Source organism: Thamnophis elegans, chromosome 7 (assembly GCF_009769535.1).
Source record: "Thamnophis elegans isolate rThaEle1 chromosome 7, rThaEle1.pri, whole genome shotgun sequence".
Taxonomy (NCBI): Eukaryota; Metazoa; Chordata; class Lepidosauria; order Squamata; family Colubridae; genus Thamnophis; species Thamnophis elegans.
In genome coordinates, this window is record NC_045547.1 from 75,452,795 (window position 1) to 75,472,488 (window position 19,694).

General features: G+C 44.0%; 1 protein-coding gene across 1 annotated transcript in view; it reads left to right on the plus strand.

Annotated features, from left to right (window-relative positions):
* Nucleotides 1-19,694, plus strand: part of CCDC91 (coiled-coil domain containing 91) — a 116,676-nt gene that overhangs the window by 27,874 nt on the left and 69,108 nt on the right. The window contains 1 exon segment of the mRNA XM_032221545.1: nt 17,680-17,787. Within this exon segment, the coding sequence (XP_032077436.1) occupies nt 17,680-17,787 (108 nt within the window).

The following is a 19,694-nucleotide window of genomic DNA, read 5'->3' on the forward strand; positions in this document are numbered from 1 at the left end:
CTAAATCAGTGTTTCTCAACCTTGGCGACTTTAAGTCCCATGGACTTCAACTCCCAGAATCCCCCAGCCAAAAGGCAACTGACTTTCTTAGTTTTTTTCTCTGAAAACGTTTCACTTCTCATCCAAGATCCTTCTTCATTTCCAACTCAGATAGAACCCAGTTAGAACTGAGGAAGCTTCTTGGATGAGAAGTGAAATGTTTTTGGAGGACCCTTCCCCGTCCCCCCAAGAATGTCCAGTTGCCTTTTGGGGAAAAAAGCACCTTTGGGACATGACTTTTTTCCCCTCCTGCAACCAAGATGGGGATTGGTTAGAATCCTGGGGCAATCTGTCCTCCCCACCACAAAAAAACAATAATTCTGGGTGTAAAAAAAAATTGAGCAAGGATGCGGAACATGTGGTCTCTCGAACACCAGAAATCTGGGAAACCAAACTAACTATTTAGTGCAGCTTTTTATTATGGTGGCTGACCAACATAGCCTTAATTGTTGGAGTCTATGCAGTCTGGCTTTTTAATTGTTTGAGTCATCCTTTTTGAGAATGGGGCAGAAAAAGAAGATAGCTACCCTGGAAGATTTTCAGCGGCGTTTTTGGTATCGTGGACAATGGGTTATCCCTTTTTGCACTGGCTGTGTCGATTCCTAAGGACTAAATCACTGAAAGTAATGTTGGGAAATTGCTAGGTCATCCCTTGGCTGGCAGCCTGCGGGGAATCACACGGCATAATAGCTGCATGATTGGTCATCTGGGAATTGAGCTGAAGTGACATCAGAGCATGACTCATGCTGCTCTGCCTTTCCTCGAATTCAGTGTTTCTCAACCTTGGCAACTCCGAGATGGGTGGACTTCCACTCCCAGAATACTTCAACCCGTGGCACGACAAAACCGCGCTCGACTAAAGCGTGCCCGATTAAACCGCGTCGCTGACGTCATCAGCAGGGCGACAACAGCGAGCGCGGAGAAAGAAGGGCGCTTTAAATAGCGCTTTGAAAGCAAGCCGATTCAAGTTAAGGTAAGGGTTAGGTTTAGGGTTAGGTTTAGGGTTAGGTTTAGGGTTAGGTTTAGGGTTAGGTTTAGGGTTAGGTTAAGGGTTAGGGTTAGGTTTAGGGTTAGGTTAAGGGTTAGGATTAGGTTTAGGGTTAGGTTAAGGGTTAGGTTTAGGGTTAGGTTTAGGGTTAGGTTAAGGGTTAGGTTTAGGGTTAGGTTTAGGATTAGGTTTAGGGGTTAATTTTAGGTTTAGCGTTTACAGCGTGCTTTTTTCTCCGCGTTGTTGTCGCGCTGTGATGACGTCAGCTACGCGGTTTCGTCGAGCGCCCTTTAGTCGAACGCGGTTTTGTGGTGGAACCACTTCAGCCAGCCATGCTGGGCTGGGGAATTCTGGGAGTTAAAGTCTACCCATCTTCAAGCTGCCACGTTGCGTTAATCTCAGAAAGATCTAACTCTACTGCTATCTAACTCTACTGTAGGAAATGACCAGACTGAGGGAGACGTCAAACATGTGATTAGTTTGGAATCCCTTTGTGCCCACAAGAGATCGAAGCTTTCCATGAATTCCATTGACTCTTACCTACCGCCAATTTGCTTGGACCATTAGCAGTTCCGATTCTTGTTTAGAAGTAGCTTGGAATAAACTTGTACTTATTTGAACACAGGTCACAGACCACCTGGAATAATGGATTCCAGGAATATTAGGTGGAGGGGGTGGAATCCTAACAATAAGGGGAGCATGACAGTGGAATGAGTGACCCAAAATGCTGAAGATCAAGTGGTGGCTTAAAGGAGCATCCCCGAGCCCTTTCAGCTCTACAACTCCATGTTGCATTTGGTTCTGCTGTGATCCTTAAGGCCAGACAGCTGGCCTAGTGGCATCATTTAAATTTGCCACACCTACATTCTAAGGCTGGTGTTGGAATCCTAATGGTTATTTCTATGGACCTCTGTTTAATATTGTAGCCCTTTGTCAGTTAAATGTATGTTTGTTGTAGCTGTGCAAAGATAGCTAAAACTGTTCGGACCTAGGCTTCCTGATACAGGATAAAGCACACGCTTAGTCCTAAAAAGCCTCTTTTAATTTCAAAGGCTGTGAATTATGTTCATTCAAAGCCCGTAGTGAGTCTCAAATAGTTTGTAAAGAGTCCGACAGAAGTCTGCCAAAGTCTTTCAGAATAAGGCTGATAAGCATCCACCTTTATCTTCCTTGAAATGCTGTCAAAGACCTAATTGGCAATTAGCTTGCCAAGGTCACACGGAGCAAAGAGTCAAAACGGAGCTTCAGAATTTAAACCGACCAAAACGAACAAAGTTGCTTCCTGCAAAGGCTCACGTGCCTTTGCTCCTCCTTTATGCCTTATGGGAGGGGCCAATCACCTCCAAGCCTTACTCTCGAGTCGTCCCTTCTGTCTTAACTGTTCTTGCCTTCTGGTAGCTCTGCGCATGCGCGCACTGGGAACAGGCTCCTCCTGTTCCTCTGCCTCAATGATGCCTGACTCCGGAGGCTTCGGAGGCAGCACATAACTCCCAGATGGCCCTGGCCCCCTCTCTGCCTCCGACGCAGAGCCCTCGTCAGAGCCTTCCCCAGACTCCAGGACTGGCCCATGTTCCTCCCCAACCTCCTCACTGTCCGACTCTGCTGCCAGTTTCACAGACCGCAGAAACAGTACAGGACATTCTGCCCTCTTTATACTCCTAGTTACTCCTTCCATCTTATCATTCTGTGCACAATACCAATTTATTAAAGAGTGCACAATAATTCTTTGGGAGATCTGCTAGTCTTTCGAAGATTTATTTTGGGGGGGGGGTCGTGCGTCAGAATCTTCTCTGAGTGAACTTTCTCCGGCTGCATTGCTTTGAAGAGTTTGTATTTGGGAATTCAGGGTTGGCCCCATGTTTTGGTGGGCCCTGCCAGGTTATTTATGGTAATAGACCGCTTGGTCACTCTGGCAATCATTTTGCTGTTGCAAAATTCAGCTCCCACATATTCTATCTGTAAGCAGCTGCTGCTGCAGCAGTAGTGGTAGCCATAGACTAGCAATAGCAATAGCAGTTAGACTTATATACCGCTTCATAGGGCTTTCAGCCCTCTCTAAGCGGTTTACAGAGTCAGCCTCTTGCCCCCAACAATCTGGGTCCTCACTTTACCCACCTCGGAAGGATGGAAGGCTGAGTCAACCCTGAGCCGGTGAGATTTGAACCGCCGAACTGTCGAACTAGCAGTCAGCTGAAGTGCCCTGCAGTACTGCACTCTACCCACTGCGCCACCTCGGCTCTTATAAGACTCCTTGACTTACAACCAACCTTACAACAGCTGGTCATTTGCATCCTTTTAGAGAATCCTTGAGGCCACTTGGAGCCTTATCTGTGTCCTCAGGGTCGTGCAAATGGGTTTGGAGACTTTTTGGACCAGCTGTCTACAAGGAACATAAATCCTTCCATCCCCCACCATCCAGCCAGAGCTGAAGAAGCTTCGTGGACGAGAAGCGAAACATCTTCAAAGCAAAACAAGGAAGTCCAGTTGCCTCCTGAAAAAAGCACCTTTTTTCGGGCCTAGCCTGCAGCGTGTTTCTTTTTCTGGTTCAAAAGTTTTATTTTCTTTTAAAACAAACATTTCATCATTCCTCAATCAGTAAGACATCGGAGTACAATTTTTTTGTGTGTCAAAATACTTCTAGTTTACCACCAAATTCTTGTCTAGCCTAATGTATACCCCTCCCTCCCTCCACCCTCCCCCCCAACCCCCCTCCGCCTCCCCCCCCCCGACTTCCCAGAACCCGTACACGGTATGGATTTTTAACACACAGTCTAAAATCTATTGAGAAAAAAGAAATAAAGAAATTAATGACATCTCTACATTGATCTTAGCTTCTTCTTGCTGAGCTAACTTTAAACAATTTAAATCATTTCTGATCTTAAGCATAGGCTAACTGGAATTTCTTGGTCCCGTATTTATTTTGTATATAGTCAATCCATTTTTTCCAGTCTCGTTTATATCTCTCATTTGAGTGATCTTTAAGATATGCCGATATTTTAGCCATCTCGGCTAAGTTTGTGACTTTCAATGTCCATTCTTGAGTTGTAGGCAAGTCTTCCTTCTTCCAGTATTGCGCCACCAACAGTCTTGCTGCCGTTATTAGGTGCAGAGTCAAGTTAGTCTCTACCACTGTAAAGTCAGTACATACACCTAGTAAGAATAACTGAGGAGTAAACTTTATCCTTCTCCTGCAGCGTGTTTCTTGACGCCTGCTTCTCTTTTGAAAACGATGGCGAAGCAAATTTTATGAGGAAGAAATCTTAGCTGCGTGTCTTAGCTAAGACAGGACCAGAAACTCTCATGGTATGTAGGAGCGATTAGGATGGAGAATGCGTTATAGCAACATATAAATAGTCAGGCCTCTTTTCATAATCCCTTGAAAGTAAATCGTTCTGTGAGATGGGAAATAAGTTCATGTTAATAAAACGTGTGGTCCAAAGCCACCATTGGATATATGAAACCAGCTGTGAAGTTATTTGGATTCTGCCTATACTTCTTTCTTTTCTTTTTTTCGAAACCTCTCGTTGCCAAGTTCAGAATCCAGTATAATGGCACATTTAAAGCTTACTTTGCATAGAAGATGCTGTTTGCCTAGCTTTTATCCCACACCAGGCTTTTCGTTTCCATCATTAATAATTTTTGTGAAGAATTTTCCGAAGGAAATACTAGCTGAGGCTGAAGTAACATGTCTGGAAGCTTCAGTAACATGTCTAAATAAGAGTGGAAAAAGTTCAGAAAACTTAAGCGAACATCTTGTTTTTATTTATCCCACTTAAAACCAGCAACACACAGACAGGCACACACACAAATGCAGAACCCCAACTTGGCTCACTTCTACTTGCATTTTCTAAAAATAACGGGGGGAAAAAACCTTCTTGAAATACGCTCGAGCTGATGTCTGTTTTCATGTCATAGTTGTCCCACTTCACCGTCAGCCAGAGATCAAAGAGACCTTAGTGCAAGATATCCCACATACATTGTGCAAGGGATGTTTTCTTCCAGCTTGGAAGATTGATGTACTGTAGGTAGTTTGGGCTTTTGATGTGGAATCTACAAGACAGTTAACAGGAGTTCTCCCCATTTCTGCCTGCATGGCTTCTTGTGTTCTTCTCACCTGTGGAGGAAAGCTATGGAAAATATAGGCAGCATACTAAAAAGCAGAGACATCACCCTGCCAACAAAAGTATGTATAATCAAGGCTTTGGTTTTCCCAGTTGCAATGTACGGCTGTGAAAGTTGGACCATAAGGAAGGCTGAGCACCAAAGAATGGAGGCCTTTGAACCCTGGTGCTGGAGAAGACTCCTGCGAGTCCCTTGGACTGCAAGGCCATCCAACCGGTCAGTCCTAGACGAGAGCAACCCTGACTGCATTTTAGAAGGCCAGATCCTGAAGAGGAAACTCAAAGACTTTGGCCACCTAATGAGAAGGAAGGACTCACTGGAGAAGAGCCTCATGGTGGGAATGACTGAGGACAAAAGAAGAAGGGGATGACAGAGAATGAGATGGCTGGATGAAGTTACCGAAGCAGTAGGCATGAGCTTAAATGGACTCCAGAGGATGGTAGAGGACAGGAACGTTGGAGGAACGTTGTCCATGAGGTCGCGATGGGTCAGACATGAGTTCGCAACTAATACCACCACGATCACCTGTGGAATCAATCAAGACATCAAGGATTATGGATTTTCAAGTTACCAGAGGAGAAGCATGAAAGATTCACCAAAAAGTTAATAAGAGTTTAAATTTTAAAAAGGGCAAGAGATGATGAATAGATATAGAATATTTTTTAACATGGTGGTTATTTTGTTAAGTGTTAGAAAAAAGAAGTAGAAAGTAGAAATTGGGGAAATAGTATTATATATGCCGAAATATAATAGAACATATTACAATTACTATGCATACACAAATGTTAGACCAAGCAGTTTTGTTAATATTCATAATATGCAGGTCTTCTTCACTTCTGCTGTTTGTTGGTAGAAAGATTTGAAAAGAAGGACTAGGGGAGACATGATAGCAGTCTTCCAATATCTCAGGGGCTGCCACAAAGAAGAGGGAGTCAAGCTATTCTCCAAGGCACTTCAGGGTAGAACAAGAAGCAATGGGTGGAAACTCATCAAGGAGAGAAGCAACTTAGAACTCAGGAGAAATTTCCTGACAGTTAGAACAATTAATCAGTGGAACAACATGCCTCCAGAAGTTGTGAATACTGGACGTTTTTAAGAAGATGTTGGATAGCCATTTGTCTGAAGTGGTGTAGGGTTTCCTGCCTAGGCAGGGGGCTGGACTAGAAGACCTCCAAGGTACCTTCCAACTCTGTTGTTCTGTTCTGTTCTATTCTATTCTATTCTATTCTATTCTAAATTTCCTGGTGATCCATAGGACACAATGACTACATGTTGATATTTTGGGTTTTGCATTATAATCAGAGTCAGCCACTATGAAGTTACTTTTTTGTAACTGCTGGGTTCTGTGAGCTGGGACGCCCATCACCAATTGGGAATCTCTGTCTAGATATGGTCGATGACCTGTCTCCATTTAAATAATTTAATTGCATTTTTGCATTGTGTTTTTTGTGGGTATTTGTGACTCCAGCAGGGCGAGTCTTACTAAATAGTTTGCATGCCTCCTTAAAGGTTATATAGATGGATGAACAGCTCGCTCTCTTCCAGCTTTTAAGATTTCCATTTGTTTAAAAAAATTACTGATTAATTGAGGAAAAAAATAATATGGGTCTCTTCGGATTATCTTTTGGTTCCTCTGCTCCTTTTTCTATTCCTAGAAATAATTTAAGACACACAGTGTTTAAACAAGAAAGGAATAATGTTTGTTTGGGTTATTGGTTACTGGGTGTGTGTTTAAAAAGCTTTTAAGAATGTTTTGCGGGCAGACCTCTAAAGTTCCACTGAACTTGGTGCCTTTTTAACCTTTTTCATATTGAAAGAAATAGAGTGAAGCTTAATACTGCGTGGGAACATGGGGTCTACATACAAAGGGGCGGGGGTGAGGCTTTGATTGGACAATGGCAACTTGCCATCTTGAATTTTGGGGTGCTTCTACTTTGCACTGACTGGAGTTCCATAGGTATATTTTATTTTCCTTCAAAAAAACAGGGTTATTAAGTTAATATTAATCAACCCACAAGGGATGCAGTGGCTCAGTGGCTAAGACGCTGAGCTTGTCGATCAGAAAGTCAGCAGTTGCTGTTCGAATCCCTAGTGCCACATAACGGAGTGAGCTCCCGTTACTTGCCTCAGCTTCTGCCAACCTAGCAACTCGAAAGCACGTAAAATGCAAGGAGAAAAATAGGGGCTACCTTGACTGGGAAGGGAACAGCGTTCCGTGCGTCTTCGGCGTTTAGTCATGCCGGCCACATGACCATGGAGACGTCTTCGGACAGTGCTGGCTCTTCGGCTTTGAAATGGAGATGAGCACCGCCCCCTAGAGTCGGGAATGACTAGCACATATGTGCAAGAGGAACTTTTACCTTTTTAATCAACCCACTTTCTCAGAACTAGAATTTAACTTTCAAAAAAAAAGTTGGGATAGACTTTTTATTTTTCAAATCCTCGCCTTTTCTTCCTTGTAAATTAATCAATTTACAAGGAAGAAAAAGCAAGCAAGGAAGAAAAAGCAAGCTTAATTTATAGGGGTGAGATTTGGAGATTCTCCAAACTGGCCATAATGTTAAGCTACAGGTTCTCCCAAACCGGGGCGAACCTGTAGCAGCCCAACTCCTGCTGTAGGAGAAAAACAATGAGACCATTTTCCCGGGACAAAATGAAAGGTGGTATTTCTTTCTCAGCAAATATGAAACAATGTCTTCATCAGCCTGAGTTGGTATCCGGGCACGAGGTACAGCCAGAGTTTGAAAACAAAGCTCCAGAGAAGCTGGTTTCACCTTAGAAAATGTCAGGCTGACCAAACAAGGAAGACTTTTATGGCTTCTATATCTTGGAACGTCCAAAACTGAAGGAGTGATTTAAGATGGAAGGGAATAACACTGACGGCAGTGGAGCGAGCATTCTTAGAATGTTTTAATAACATTCATTAAACCCAGGGACTAAGCCAAAGTCAGAGCTCTTATAACTCTTCCCCAAAGGGATATGTGCTTTTCTGCAGAAATTACAGGCAGATCAGGCGCTTTCCACTTCTACCATTCTAAGGCCACAGTTCTCGGAGAGGAGTGGAAAATACTTACCGTCGCGGGTCTCGAAATGTTGGGTGTTAAGGGTGTTTTCTACCTTCTAAGATAAAGAGTGGACACCTTTTTTGAGCCACGGGGTTACACTTTGGAAAAACCGGGAACATTTTGGCCTTTCAAGATGACAGAAGTTTGTTTGTTTGTTTGTTTGTTTTGTTTGTTTGTTTATTTCATTTGTATGCCGCCCTTTTCCCTGAAGGGGACTCAGGGCAGCTCACAACTCAAACAAGGGAAGGGGGATACAGACAATTTGACAACAACACAAAACAATACATAATTTAAAAGCGCAACAATCATACCATTCGAGATAGGGGCAATGGTTCTTTAGCCCCAGGCCTGTCGGGACAGCCAGGTTTTAAAGGCTATGCGGAAGGCCTGGAGGGTGGTGAGGGTGCGAATCTCCACGGGGAGTTCGTTCCAGAGGGTCGGAGCAGCCACAGAAAAGGCTCTCCTCCGGGTAGTCGCCAGTCGACACTGGCCGGCGGATGGAATTCGGAGGAGGCCTAGTCTGTGGGATCTAATTGGTCTATTGGAGGTAATTGGCAGCAGGCGGTCTCTCAAGTACCCAGGTCCAATACCATGAAGGGCTTTATAAGTGACGACTAGCGCCTTGAAGCGTATCCGGAGACCAATAGGCAGCCAGTGCAGCTCGCGGAGGATAGGTGTTATGTGGGTGAACCGAGGTGCACCCACAATCGCTCGCGCGGCTGCATTCTGGACAAGCTGAAGTCGCCGAATACTCTTCAAGGGCTGCCCCATGTAGAGCACGTTGCAGTAGTCCAGTCTATCCTGGTGACTTCAAATGGATGGTCCAATCTATTGGGGGAGGGGGGGATGGATGTAATGATGAGAGATGTGGTTTAGCCTTAGATCCATAGGTCTCTAGAGAAATATGTCATGGCATCCTCATGTTAATGGAATGAGAACTGTGATGTCACTCCCTCTCCTGATGACCTCCGCAGCCACTTGGATCTTGGAAACTTGACAAGAAAAAAAAATGGTATTTTTAAACATGACTGTTTTCTTGCATATTTTGGCAGCATTGTCTCAGATGTTTAAAGGTTCGAACTGAGAAACTATAGGCTGCATTTCTCCTATATAGCCCGATCACATAGTTTCGTTGCGAAGCACAGGTATCCAGCTATTTCTGAATTTGGGCAGACATTTGAGGATACTCTTTCAGATTTCATACCTTTGTCGAAAAAGCAGTGTGAGGGCTGTTGGCTGAATCTATTCATTGCGCTCTTGGCTTTTCTGGCGAAATTCTGGTTGTAGGGTTTATTTACTGAGCCTTCTTCAGAATGGCGGTGTTGCCTGAGGAACACTGCTGGAGCAGGATTTTTACATGCTTGCCCGCACACATGCAGCTGAGTCTGGCTACACGCAAAGGCTTGCATTGATCTTCAGGGTATATCTGTGGTGAGACAAGGCAACAATGTGCTTGAATTGCCTCAGCAGCTGAACATCAAATAAATGTTTTCCATAGAGACAGAAGAGAAAACACGGAACCCATGGAAAGAGAAGTCAGGGAGGAAAACAGGGCCGGAAATGTTTAGATTCTGGTCGGCAGTCCAGATCCAGCAGAATCTGGAGGTTGTTGGCTGATAAGGAACATCTCAGTCAGTTCCTTTGGAAAGGAACAAGGAAAAGTTTGGTCTTTCCTCGGTGAGAAAGAGAGTTATGGTAAAAGGACGTGATGGATGGAGGGAAGAGCGCATTTTCCCATTGGATTATGTAAAATAACAAAATGAGATAAATATTAAGCTGCATTTCTCTGTGGTTGGATTTCATTTGCCTCTTGGCCTCCATCACTTGTTAATTTGGGGTTATATAAAGACCTTATGTCAAAGAAGTATTTTTTTTATTAATCATTTGAAATAACGCCTTCCTTTAAAAAAAGTTGGTGATTGAAAAGACATGTGTTTATGGATCCAAATATAGGGAATATGGAGTGGCTCGCAGAGTCAACTCGCCTGGCCAAAATGTTCTCTCTAGAAGAAAACCGAGTGTATAAATTGTCCTGTACTTTACTAGGGAAATATTAAGTCATTTGCAGTACCAATAAAGGAGAATATCTGTAGCTTATGGTTGAAATGAAAAGGGTCCTTGGTGATTTCTAAACTTGAGTGTTTTCTTGCAGATGTTTTATTCCCCAACTGGGTAACCTCATCAGTGCCGCCATCATGCATCATGACCAATACTGATGAAATTACCTAGTTGGGTAATGAAACATCTGCAAGAATACAATGAAGCTCCCAGAGCACCAAGGACTCCTAAGTTATTGCTTTGGGCTACCTTATCTCCTGGAAGAAACTCACAGGCTCTGTTGGCAAGGAACTGTTTTATACTAGCTGATAACCCAGTGAAGTGTTTGTCTGACAGGGAGTCATTGAGAGGGGTCTTTCTTCCCCCTACTCCCACGTCCATCATCCCTGCCCTCTCCCTTCCCACTCCCATGCACTCCACTTTCCCACCCTGTCTACAATCCTGGCACTTCCCCCCAAATCCATCACGCACTTCCCCGTTGGTCCACTGGAGGGTGAACGTCACAGCTGGCTTTCCAGAGGATGCTGCGAAGGAACTGACATCACAAAAATATGCCGCTCTAGGATGCTGCACTCTCTCTCCTTAATGGCCCAGACTCTCCCTTCCCCCTCCCATGACATCGCAAACACTTGCCGCTCTAGGATGCTGCAATCGCTCTCTTTAATGGCCCAGGAGTTCCAAAGTTGTGCTGGAACACACATACACACATCAGGGTTATCTTACACACACACACACACACACACATACACACACACACACACACACACCAGTATTTGTTTCCAGAGGGTAAGTCATCTGTGTACCAGGTTGGTTGACATTGCTTGAGGCGCTCTAGAGTTATGCTGGAACAAACATATATGCATGCATGCATGCATGCATGCATGCATACATACATACATACATATATATACTGTATGTATGTATGTATGTATGTATGTATGTATGTATGTATGTATGTATGTATGTATTAAGTGTTACAACCCCTGGTATGCCCACTGCTTCCATTCTCTGTCTATCAGCTCGTCACAAGAGACAATCCAGACAGAAACCCAATATTTTTACTGTTGCCTTTGTACATTTGTGTTGTATTTGTGCTGATAAATAAATAAAGGGAGACTAGTATAGATCTATTTCAAGCTATTTAGCTCCCAGTAAGGGTATGGCTAGCTGATGAGAGCTAAATAGCTTGAAATAGATCTATACTAGTCTCCCTTTATTTATTTATCAGCACAAATACAACACACACACACACACACACACACACACACACACACACATACAGCCTTAATAATAACATAATATAATATAGATATAGATAGATTTCTGTAACAAGTCTACCCTGAGGAAGCTAAGTGGCAGCTTGAGATCCTTCTGTCACGTTCCGTCGTTCACGTTGCATACAAACAGAGATTCAGTTTGTTTGGTGAAAAACTTTTATCTCTATATAAGAAACTACGTGATAACCAGCACTAAATGACAATGATACAAAGGTAAGCAAATCCAAGTCAGTTCTAACCAAGTTAACACCATCACCCTATATATATATATATCATTACCCCATCCAGCTCCACCCACAACTCCACCCAGATGACACTCACCCACTGTCACCAATCACCATGAGCCACACCCTCAGCCACACCCCCACTCCATGTCATCATAGCCTCTTTCCTGGTTAGCCGTATCCCAGCAAAAGAGTTACATCAGAGTAGGCAGTTGCACCCGAGTAGAAGAGCCACATGTAGCTAAAGGCTCAATCGACATCAGAGAGGCAACATCAACATGGCAACGTTAGTGGCGTATAAGCATGGCCGAGCGGACATGATGATGGACAGGTTCCCCCTGGATGGCAGCCTGAGGGCTGAGACCACCCTTAAGATCTGACCTAGGGATGGTGAGTAAGCATGGATAGTTTCATTCTGAGAGCTACATAGCTTGGGGACAAATGATTGGGGGGGCATACAGTGGCAATGGGAAGGCAGGGGGTGCTTGGCTGATACCAGTATGCATATTTAGATGTAGATGTGACAAGGACATTCACATTTACTCACCATTCTAGTGCAGGGGTCAGCAAACTGCGGCTCTGGAGCCGCATGTGGCTCTTTCCTCCCTCTGCTGCGGCTCCATCACCGGTTGGCGTCACAATTTTGAGAGGAGCTTCCGGGGGGGGGGGGGGGAGAGAAGCACAATATACCAGGAGGAGACTCTATGGCAAGGGGCGGGTTATCTGGTCGTCTCCACAATTGATAGGGCTTTCGGTTATGACAGGTAGAGGAAAAAGGACCCCGCGCTAGGAGGAGACTCTATGGTGGGGGAACTGAACTTCCGGTCAGCTCCAGAATTGAATGGGGGGCTTCTGGTTAGGACCTTTGTGGCTCCCGGTGTTTTCTTTTCTGTGGGAAACGGGTCCAAATGGCTCTTTGAGTGTTTAAGTTTGCCGACCCCTGTTCTAGTGTGTACACCCTAGTTTATGTACACCCCAAAACCTCTTTTCAGTTGGGTTTTAATTCATTTAATTCAGTTGACATCCCCCTGCTTAGTGCAGTGCTCCTCTGTCAGGACTACGGGTAGCGCTTGACTTAGGACCAGAGTTGAGCTCAAAATGTCTCTTGTTGAGAGAGACAGTTGTTAAGTGGATTTTGCCACAATGCAAGACCTTTTTTGCCACACAGTTGACAAGTGAATCACTGCAGTTTTTAAGTTAGCAACATGGTTGTTCAGGGAATCCTGCTTTCCCATGAGCTTTGCTTGTAAGAACATGACCCCAGAGTAGGGCAAATGATATAACAATCAGTGTTGAGAAGCATCTGAATTTTGATCATGTGATATCACAGTGGCCATCAGTGTGGGAAACGGTCATAAGTCATTTTTTTCAGTAGCTTCAAATGATGACAAAATGAACTGCTGTAAGTCAAGGACTGTTAAAATATTCATGGGAACAAGGTCAGCCAATGAATAGGCATAGCAACTAAGTCAGCCAATGGGAGCTTAAAACAGATCTGAGTCTGTGCAGAGAATTGAAACAGAAACTTAAGCAGCCTGCTGCTCTGAGAAGTAAACTTGCAGTCTGTCTGGCCTTGCCTGCTGAAATGAAGCTAATTGCTGGTGTTTGGCTGCAATTCTCCTGTCTTCTGTTTACTTGGAAGAACCACCTGTTGGTACTGTACATTCATTCCTCTATTCTTATGTATATAAAGAAGTTAATGAATCTAGCAGTTATCTGTGTGTGCTTTCTGGATTTGAATTTATGCAACAAACTCTGACATCTAAAGAAACTGGAAAGATTTTCCAAAGGCTTCCTGTTTGTGGAGATTCTTAGCCATCCAAGTCACTGTTGCCCCAAAGGTGCTTTTGCAAAAGGCAACTGGACTTTCTTGGTTTTACTTTGAAAACGTTTTGCTTCTCAGCCAAGAAACTTCTTCAGTTCTGGCTGAATGATGGAGAATGGAAGGATTCTCCACCATTCAGTCAACACTGAAGAAGCTTTTTGTATGAGAAGCGAAACATTGCCAACAAATCCTGTTGGCAATTGTGGGGGAGCGAGGTCTCACTCGCCATCTTCAGGCTGGGTTTTGGGCTTAAAGTGTGATCAGAGCTGCCGTCTTTCTATAAATCTTGGTGGGATGTGTGTGGAGTGCTGGCTTTGTTTCAGTAAGTGGAATGATTGGTTGTATGGTTGTATCATGATTGGTAGATAGGTGCTGGCTGTGTGTCTATTGTTGTTTCGTGTTGTAACAGCCTGGGTGGCGGGTGGGGCTCATTTGTTGATTAGGGCTGGTTTCCAGATGTCTGGTAGGCGGGAGGTATCGCCACGTTTATTCATGTTGTGGGGGTGTTTCTCTATTTCGATAGCTTCCGTAATTATTCTCTTGTTGAAGTGTTCAGTTTTGGAGATTAACCTGGTTCTTTCAAAATCATGTCCTGTAGCTTTAAGGTGCTGGAAAAGGGAGGAAGTTTTTTCTTTTTTTTCTTACTGCATTCTTGTGTTCTGTGATGCGTGCATTTTTTCTCCTATTCGTTTGTCCTATGTATATTGCATTCTATATATAATTAGAGCTATATGTATACACACACACACACACACACACACACACATATACATATGCATATATACACATACATGCATACATACACACACATGTGTTTGTGTGTGTGTGTTCCAGCATAACTCTGGAATGCATCGAGCAATTTCAACCAAACTTGGTACACAGATGACTTACTCTCTGAAGAAAAATACTGTGGGGGTAAGACACCCGTAACACCCCTCGGTGTGTGGGTTCTGTTAAGATACAGCCTGTTGTGCCTTAAAAAGGCTTCTACCATACTGCCCTAAAATGGCTTCTACTGTACAGCGCTGTGGAGTTGCCATGGTAACGGCTTTCGCAGTACTCCATAAGGGAGCTCCCTTTGGTACAGGGGAAAATCCAACATTAGAAATTGTGGCTACGTTCATGGAAAGAGGGTTGGGATGAATAAATACCCGGGCAGTGCCGGGTTATCAGCTAGTGAGAATATAAAAGAGATTTATTTTTATAATTAGATTTATTTGTTTCCCATGGTGTAAGGAAAGGTAGTGTTGACATTGGCCCAAATCCATGGCTGTTGGCCAAGGAATGGGCCTGGTTCTGTTCCATGATCTAGCTTATGATGTTCTTCCTTCAGTGGCTACCACTCAGAGCCTCACCGCAATAGAAAGACATAATAGTAATGAAATATTCTTCTTGATTTGGTTTCACATTGGGATTGCCCATACATAGCAATGTTAGGAGACATTGCACGGAATTCATAACTGTGAAGTTGGTGTTTATTGGAAAGAAATGCCTGGTCCTAATTTGTTAAAATTGCTGTTGTGTTTTGATTGTAGGGTATTTGTGTTCTTGTAAGGTTTTTTTGGCTTATCCTATCCTGAGTATTTTTATTTTTTTAAATTGGCTTTCATTTCAAAATTGGCAAAAGCCTTGGAAATGTCTAATTTGAAAATGGGATTCGTGTATTTTTAATAAATAATAATGCATATAAAAAAAAATGAAATGGAAGAATTGACTTGGTTGTGAAATGCCACAATAGTTTCCAACTTCCAATTATTCTATTTTTTTAAACGATGTGTGCTTGTTTTGTAATGATCATATGCTTCGCCCTCATTTTAGACTAACAACATCTTTCTTAAGAATGTTGACATTTGTTAATTATTTTAATTTTTACTCCTTAAATTACATTTGGTAACTTTTTAGTTTATTCTGTATAATATAGAATGAAGTATTTGGGGGAAAGTGTTTTTTTTGTCAAGCACTTCTTTCAACAGTATGTATGTATGTATGTATGTATGTATGTATTACAATTAAGGTAAAGGTAAAGGTTCCCCTTGCACGTATGTGCTAGTCGTTTCTGACTCTAGGGGGCAGTGCTCATCTCCATTTCAAAGTGCTGAAGAGCCAGTGCTGTCCGAAGACGTCTCCATGGTCATGTGGCTGGCATGACTCAACACCGAAGGTGCACGGAACGCTGTTACCTTCCCACCAAAGGTGGTTCCTATTTTTCTACTTGCATTTTTACATGCTTCCGAACGGCTAGGTTGGCAGAAGCTGGGACAAGTAACGGGAGCTCACTCTGTTACGCGGCGCTAGGGATTCAAACCGCCGAAGTGCCGACCTTTCTGATCGACAAGCTCAGCATCTTAGCCACTGAGCCATCGCATCCCTATATATTACAATTATGTAATGATATTTGAAGACACGATGGCTTAAGAGGAAAGGGGGGAAAAAAACCTGTTCCAAGCATTTTGTGTGTTTTAATGTTGCCGTTTAAACAGCAACGTGTACCATTAAAAATGAACGACAAGTTGTTTTTTGAATGCTCTGCTCGTGTGGCCCAAGCAAATCAAAATTGTGGTAGCCTAATTGCAAGTTCAAACACTTTACTTCTCCGATGTATTTAAACATTGGCTTTTGTGTGTGTATCCGTCAACAGCTTTTAGGAAAGAGCGAAAGGGAATCACACAGATTGTTGGTAACAAGATTCAACGCTGCTGCCATGGAAGGTACAAAAAAAAATATGGTTAAGCCATCACTCAGTCAAAGGAAATGGATTTCGTGTTTCGTTCCCCCTTTTCCCAGTGTAGGGTAGACCTCTGCGCCACTCACGGTTAAAAATGTTCTCTTTTTTTTTCTTTTTTTGCCTGCTTTTGGCTTTTTTTCAAACTGGGCTGATTGGTTTGCTCTCATTTAGATTTTCAGCTCTGTTTCCCGATCTCTCCGAGTTTGGAGCGAGATGCGTTTTGGGGGCAATGCTTCTATGTTTTCAAGCGAGTCATAATTTCCATCTGTTTTCACTTGACTTGTGGTTGTGGAGATCCTGCTCGGCCCCTGGGATCTAGCCGTCTCTGCTGAGAGGATGTGGAGTTTTGTCAGCCAGTGAAATATGTCTGACTCTCCTCCTGCGAACCAAGCCTCTCCATTTCATCTTGGGTGGTCCCAGAAAGCTAGATGAGAAGCTTTAACAGAAAACGCTTCACTTTCCCTATCGGTTACTCATCCCTTCAATAGAAAGGAGGCCCAGGGACAAACACTCCCCTTGCAGGCTTCAACTAGACTCATTTTAACATCCCTCTTAAAAATGCCTTCTGTTTAATCTCTGGGTGTCATTTAATAGGCAAATTGTATTCATTCAGAGGTGACTCAGTGGCTAAGACGCTGAGCTTGACAATCAGAAAGGTCGGCAGTTCGGGGGTTCGAATCCCTAGCGCTGCGTAACGGAGTGAGCTCCCATTACTTGTCCCAGCTTCTACAAACCTAGCAGTTTGAAAGCATGTAACAAATGAAAGTAGAAAAATAGGAACCACCTTTGGTGGGAAGGGAAGGGCGTTCCGTGCGCCTTTGGTGTTGAGTCATGCCATCCACATGACCACGGAGACGTCTTCGGACAGCGCTGGCTCTTCGGCTTTGAAATGGAGATGAGCACCGCCCCCTAGAGTCAGGAAAGACTAGCACATTTATTTTTATTTGGAGTTTTTATATGCCGCCCAATCCCGAAGGACTCTGGGCGGCTTACAAGAAATATATATATAAAAAAACATAACGACAAAACAATTTAAAACAACAGACACCCCTCATACATTCATTCTAGTCGGGGCCGGACCTCAACAGTGAGGTCAACAGCCCCAGGCCTGCCGGAACAGCCATGTTTTTACGGCTTTCCTGAAGGCCATCAGAGTGGGAATGGTCCGGATTTCCGGGGGGAGTTGGTTCCAAAGAGTCGGAGCAGCCACCGAGAAGGCTCTCCTCCACATATGTGCAAGAGGAACCTTTACCTTTATTCATGCTCGCTTCTCTAGTTCTACAAAAGTGTACAAAATTGAGGTGGGGAGGAAATTCACAATCCTGGGCTGATTCTCTGCTCTTTGCTTTGTTCCAGGCCCTGCTGAAGGTGCTGGTGGACGAACGAGAAAAGGCCTTGGAGAAGCAGCATGTCTCTGCAGTTGAGAAGCAGGCGCAGAAGTGTGAAGAGCTACTCAATGCTCAGGTAATCATCTCCTTTTAACGACCCCATAATCCCTTGCGGCGTGAAGTATGGGCAACTGAATGGAGCTGAGTGTTTACTGGCCGGATGCCCATCCTGTCGCCAGTGCGGAGTTCAGTGCTCAGGTAATCATCTTCTTTTAATGACCCCTAATCCCTTGCGGGGTGGAGTTTGGGCAACTGAATAGAGCTGAGTGCTTACTGGCCGGATGCCCGTCCTGTCGCCAGTGCGGAGTTCAGTGCTCAGGTAATCATCTTTTTAAACGACCCCATAATCCCTTGCGGGGTGGAGTTTGGGCAACTGAATGGAGCTGAGTGTTTACTGGCCGGATGCCCATCCTGTCGCCAGTGCGGAGTTCAGTGCTCAGGTAATCATCTTTTTAAACGACCCCATAATCCCTTGCGGGGTGGAGTTTGGGCAACTGAATGGAGCTGAGTGTTTACTGGCCGGATGCCCATCCTGTCGCCAGTGCGGAGTTCAGTGCTCAGGTAATCATCTTCTTTTAATGACCCCATAATCCCTTGCGGGGTGGAATTTGGGCAACTGAATAGAGCTGAGTGCTTACTGGCCGGATGCCCGTCCTGTCGCCAGTGCGGAGCTCAGTGCTCAGGTAATGCCTCGTTTTATTTACAAAAGAGCTCCTTCCAAAGTCAGAACGAAAACTTCTTGCCTTCGGGGTTATCTGATCCTTTGCCATGGTAGGACAACCTGCAGATCTATTGACCTTTAACCCCTTTAGCTGAAGGGTCCACCTGTATACTTCTCCAGCTCCGTGAAACCATCCGAAATAGGGAATTGGCTGCCAAACACCTGAATTTTGATCACGTGGCCAAGGGGATGCTGCAACTATCTTTGTTTGTCTCATTACACAGGTAGTCCTCGACTTACAACAGTTTGTGAAGGCAGGACAGGAAGCAATAGATGGGAACTAATCAAGGAGAGAAGCAACCTAGAACTTAGGAGACATTTCCTGATAGTTAGAACAATTAATCAGTGGAACGACTTGCCTCCAGAGGTTGCGAACTTCCAACACTGGAAGTTTTAAAGAAGATGTTGGATAACCAACCATTTGTCTGAACGGGATGGGATTGCTCTCCTCCTAACAGCAGAGGCGAAATGGTAGAGGTTAGGGGCGAATCTGGGGGCGAAAAAGGGGCGGCAAAGAGTAATGGGAGAACAATCCTAGACCCTGTCTGAAGTGATGTAGGGTTTCCTACCTGAGCAGAGGGTTGGACTAGAAGGCCTCCAAGGTCCCTTCCAACTCTGTTATTCTGTTATTATTTAGCGACCGTTCAAAGTTACAACAGCACTGAAAAAAAGTGACTTAATGACAATTTTTTCACCCTTACTACCGTTGCAACATCCCCATGGTCATGGGATAAAAATTCAGATGCTTGCTAACTGAGTCATAATTATGACAGCCTGACAAGCAAAGTCAATGGGGAAGCCACGTTCATTTAACAACCCTGTTGCTAAGCTAACAACGTCAGTGACTCACTTAGCAACTGTGAAAGGAAAGGTTGGTAAAATGGGGCAAAATTCACATAACAAACGTCTCACTTAGCGAGAAATTTTGGGATCAATTGTGGTCGTAAATCGAGGACTACTTGTACTGTTGAAACCTGTAGGCTTCAGGTATTAGCAGGATTGTACAGGAAAAATATACACGGTCACAGTTCAGGAACACATTCGGACTCCGGGTAAAGGGTGCAACCACAGGCTGAATGGTTTAGTAGATGAATGCAAACACGTTGATTTGCAAACAGAAACGAACAGCAATGAGTATGGCTGCTGTACGATATATATGCACAATTTTGTCTTTTTCCATCTTCCTAAAAGATCTTGTGTACAAATGTTGATTTACCAAAGATATGATGGGCACTGGAAGTCAGTATCATTGGCCATGGCTT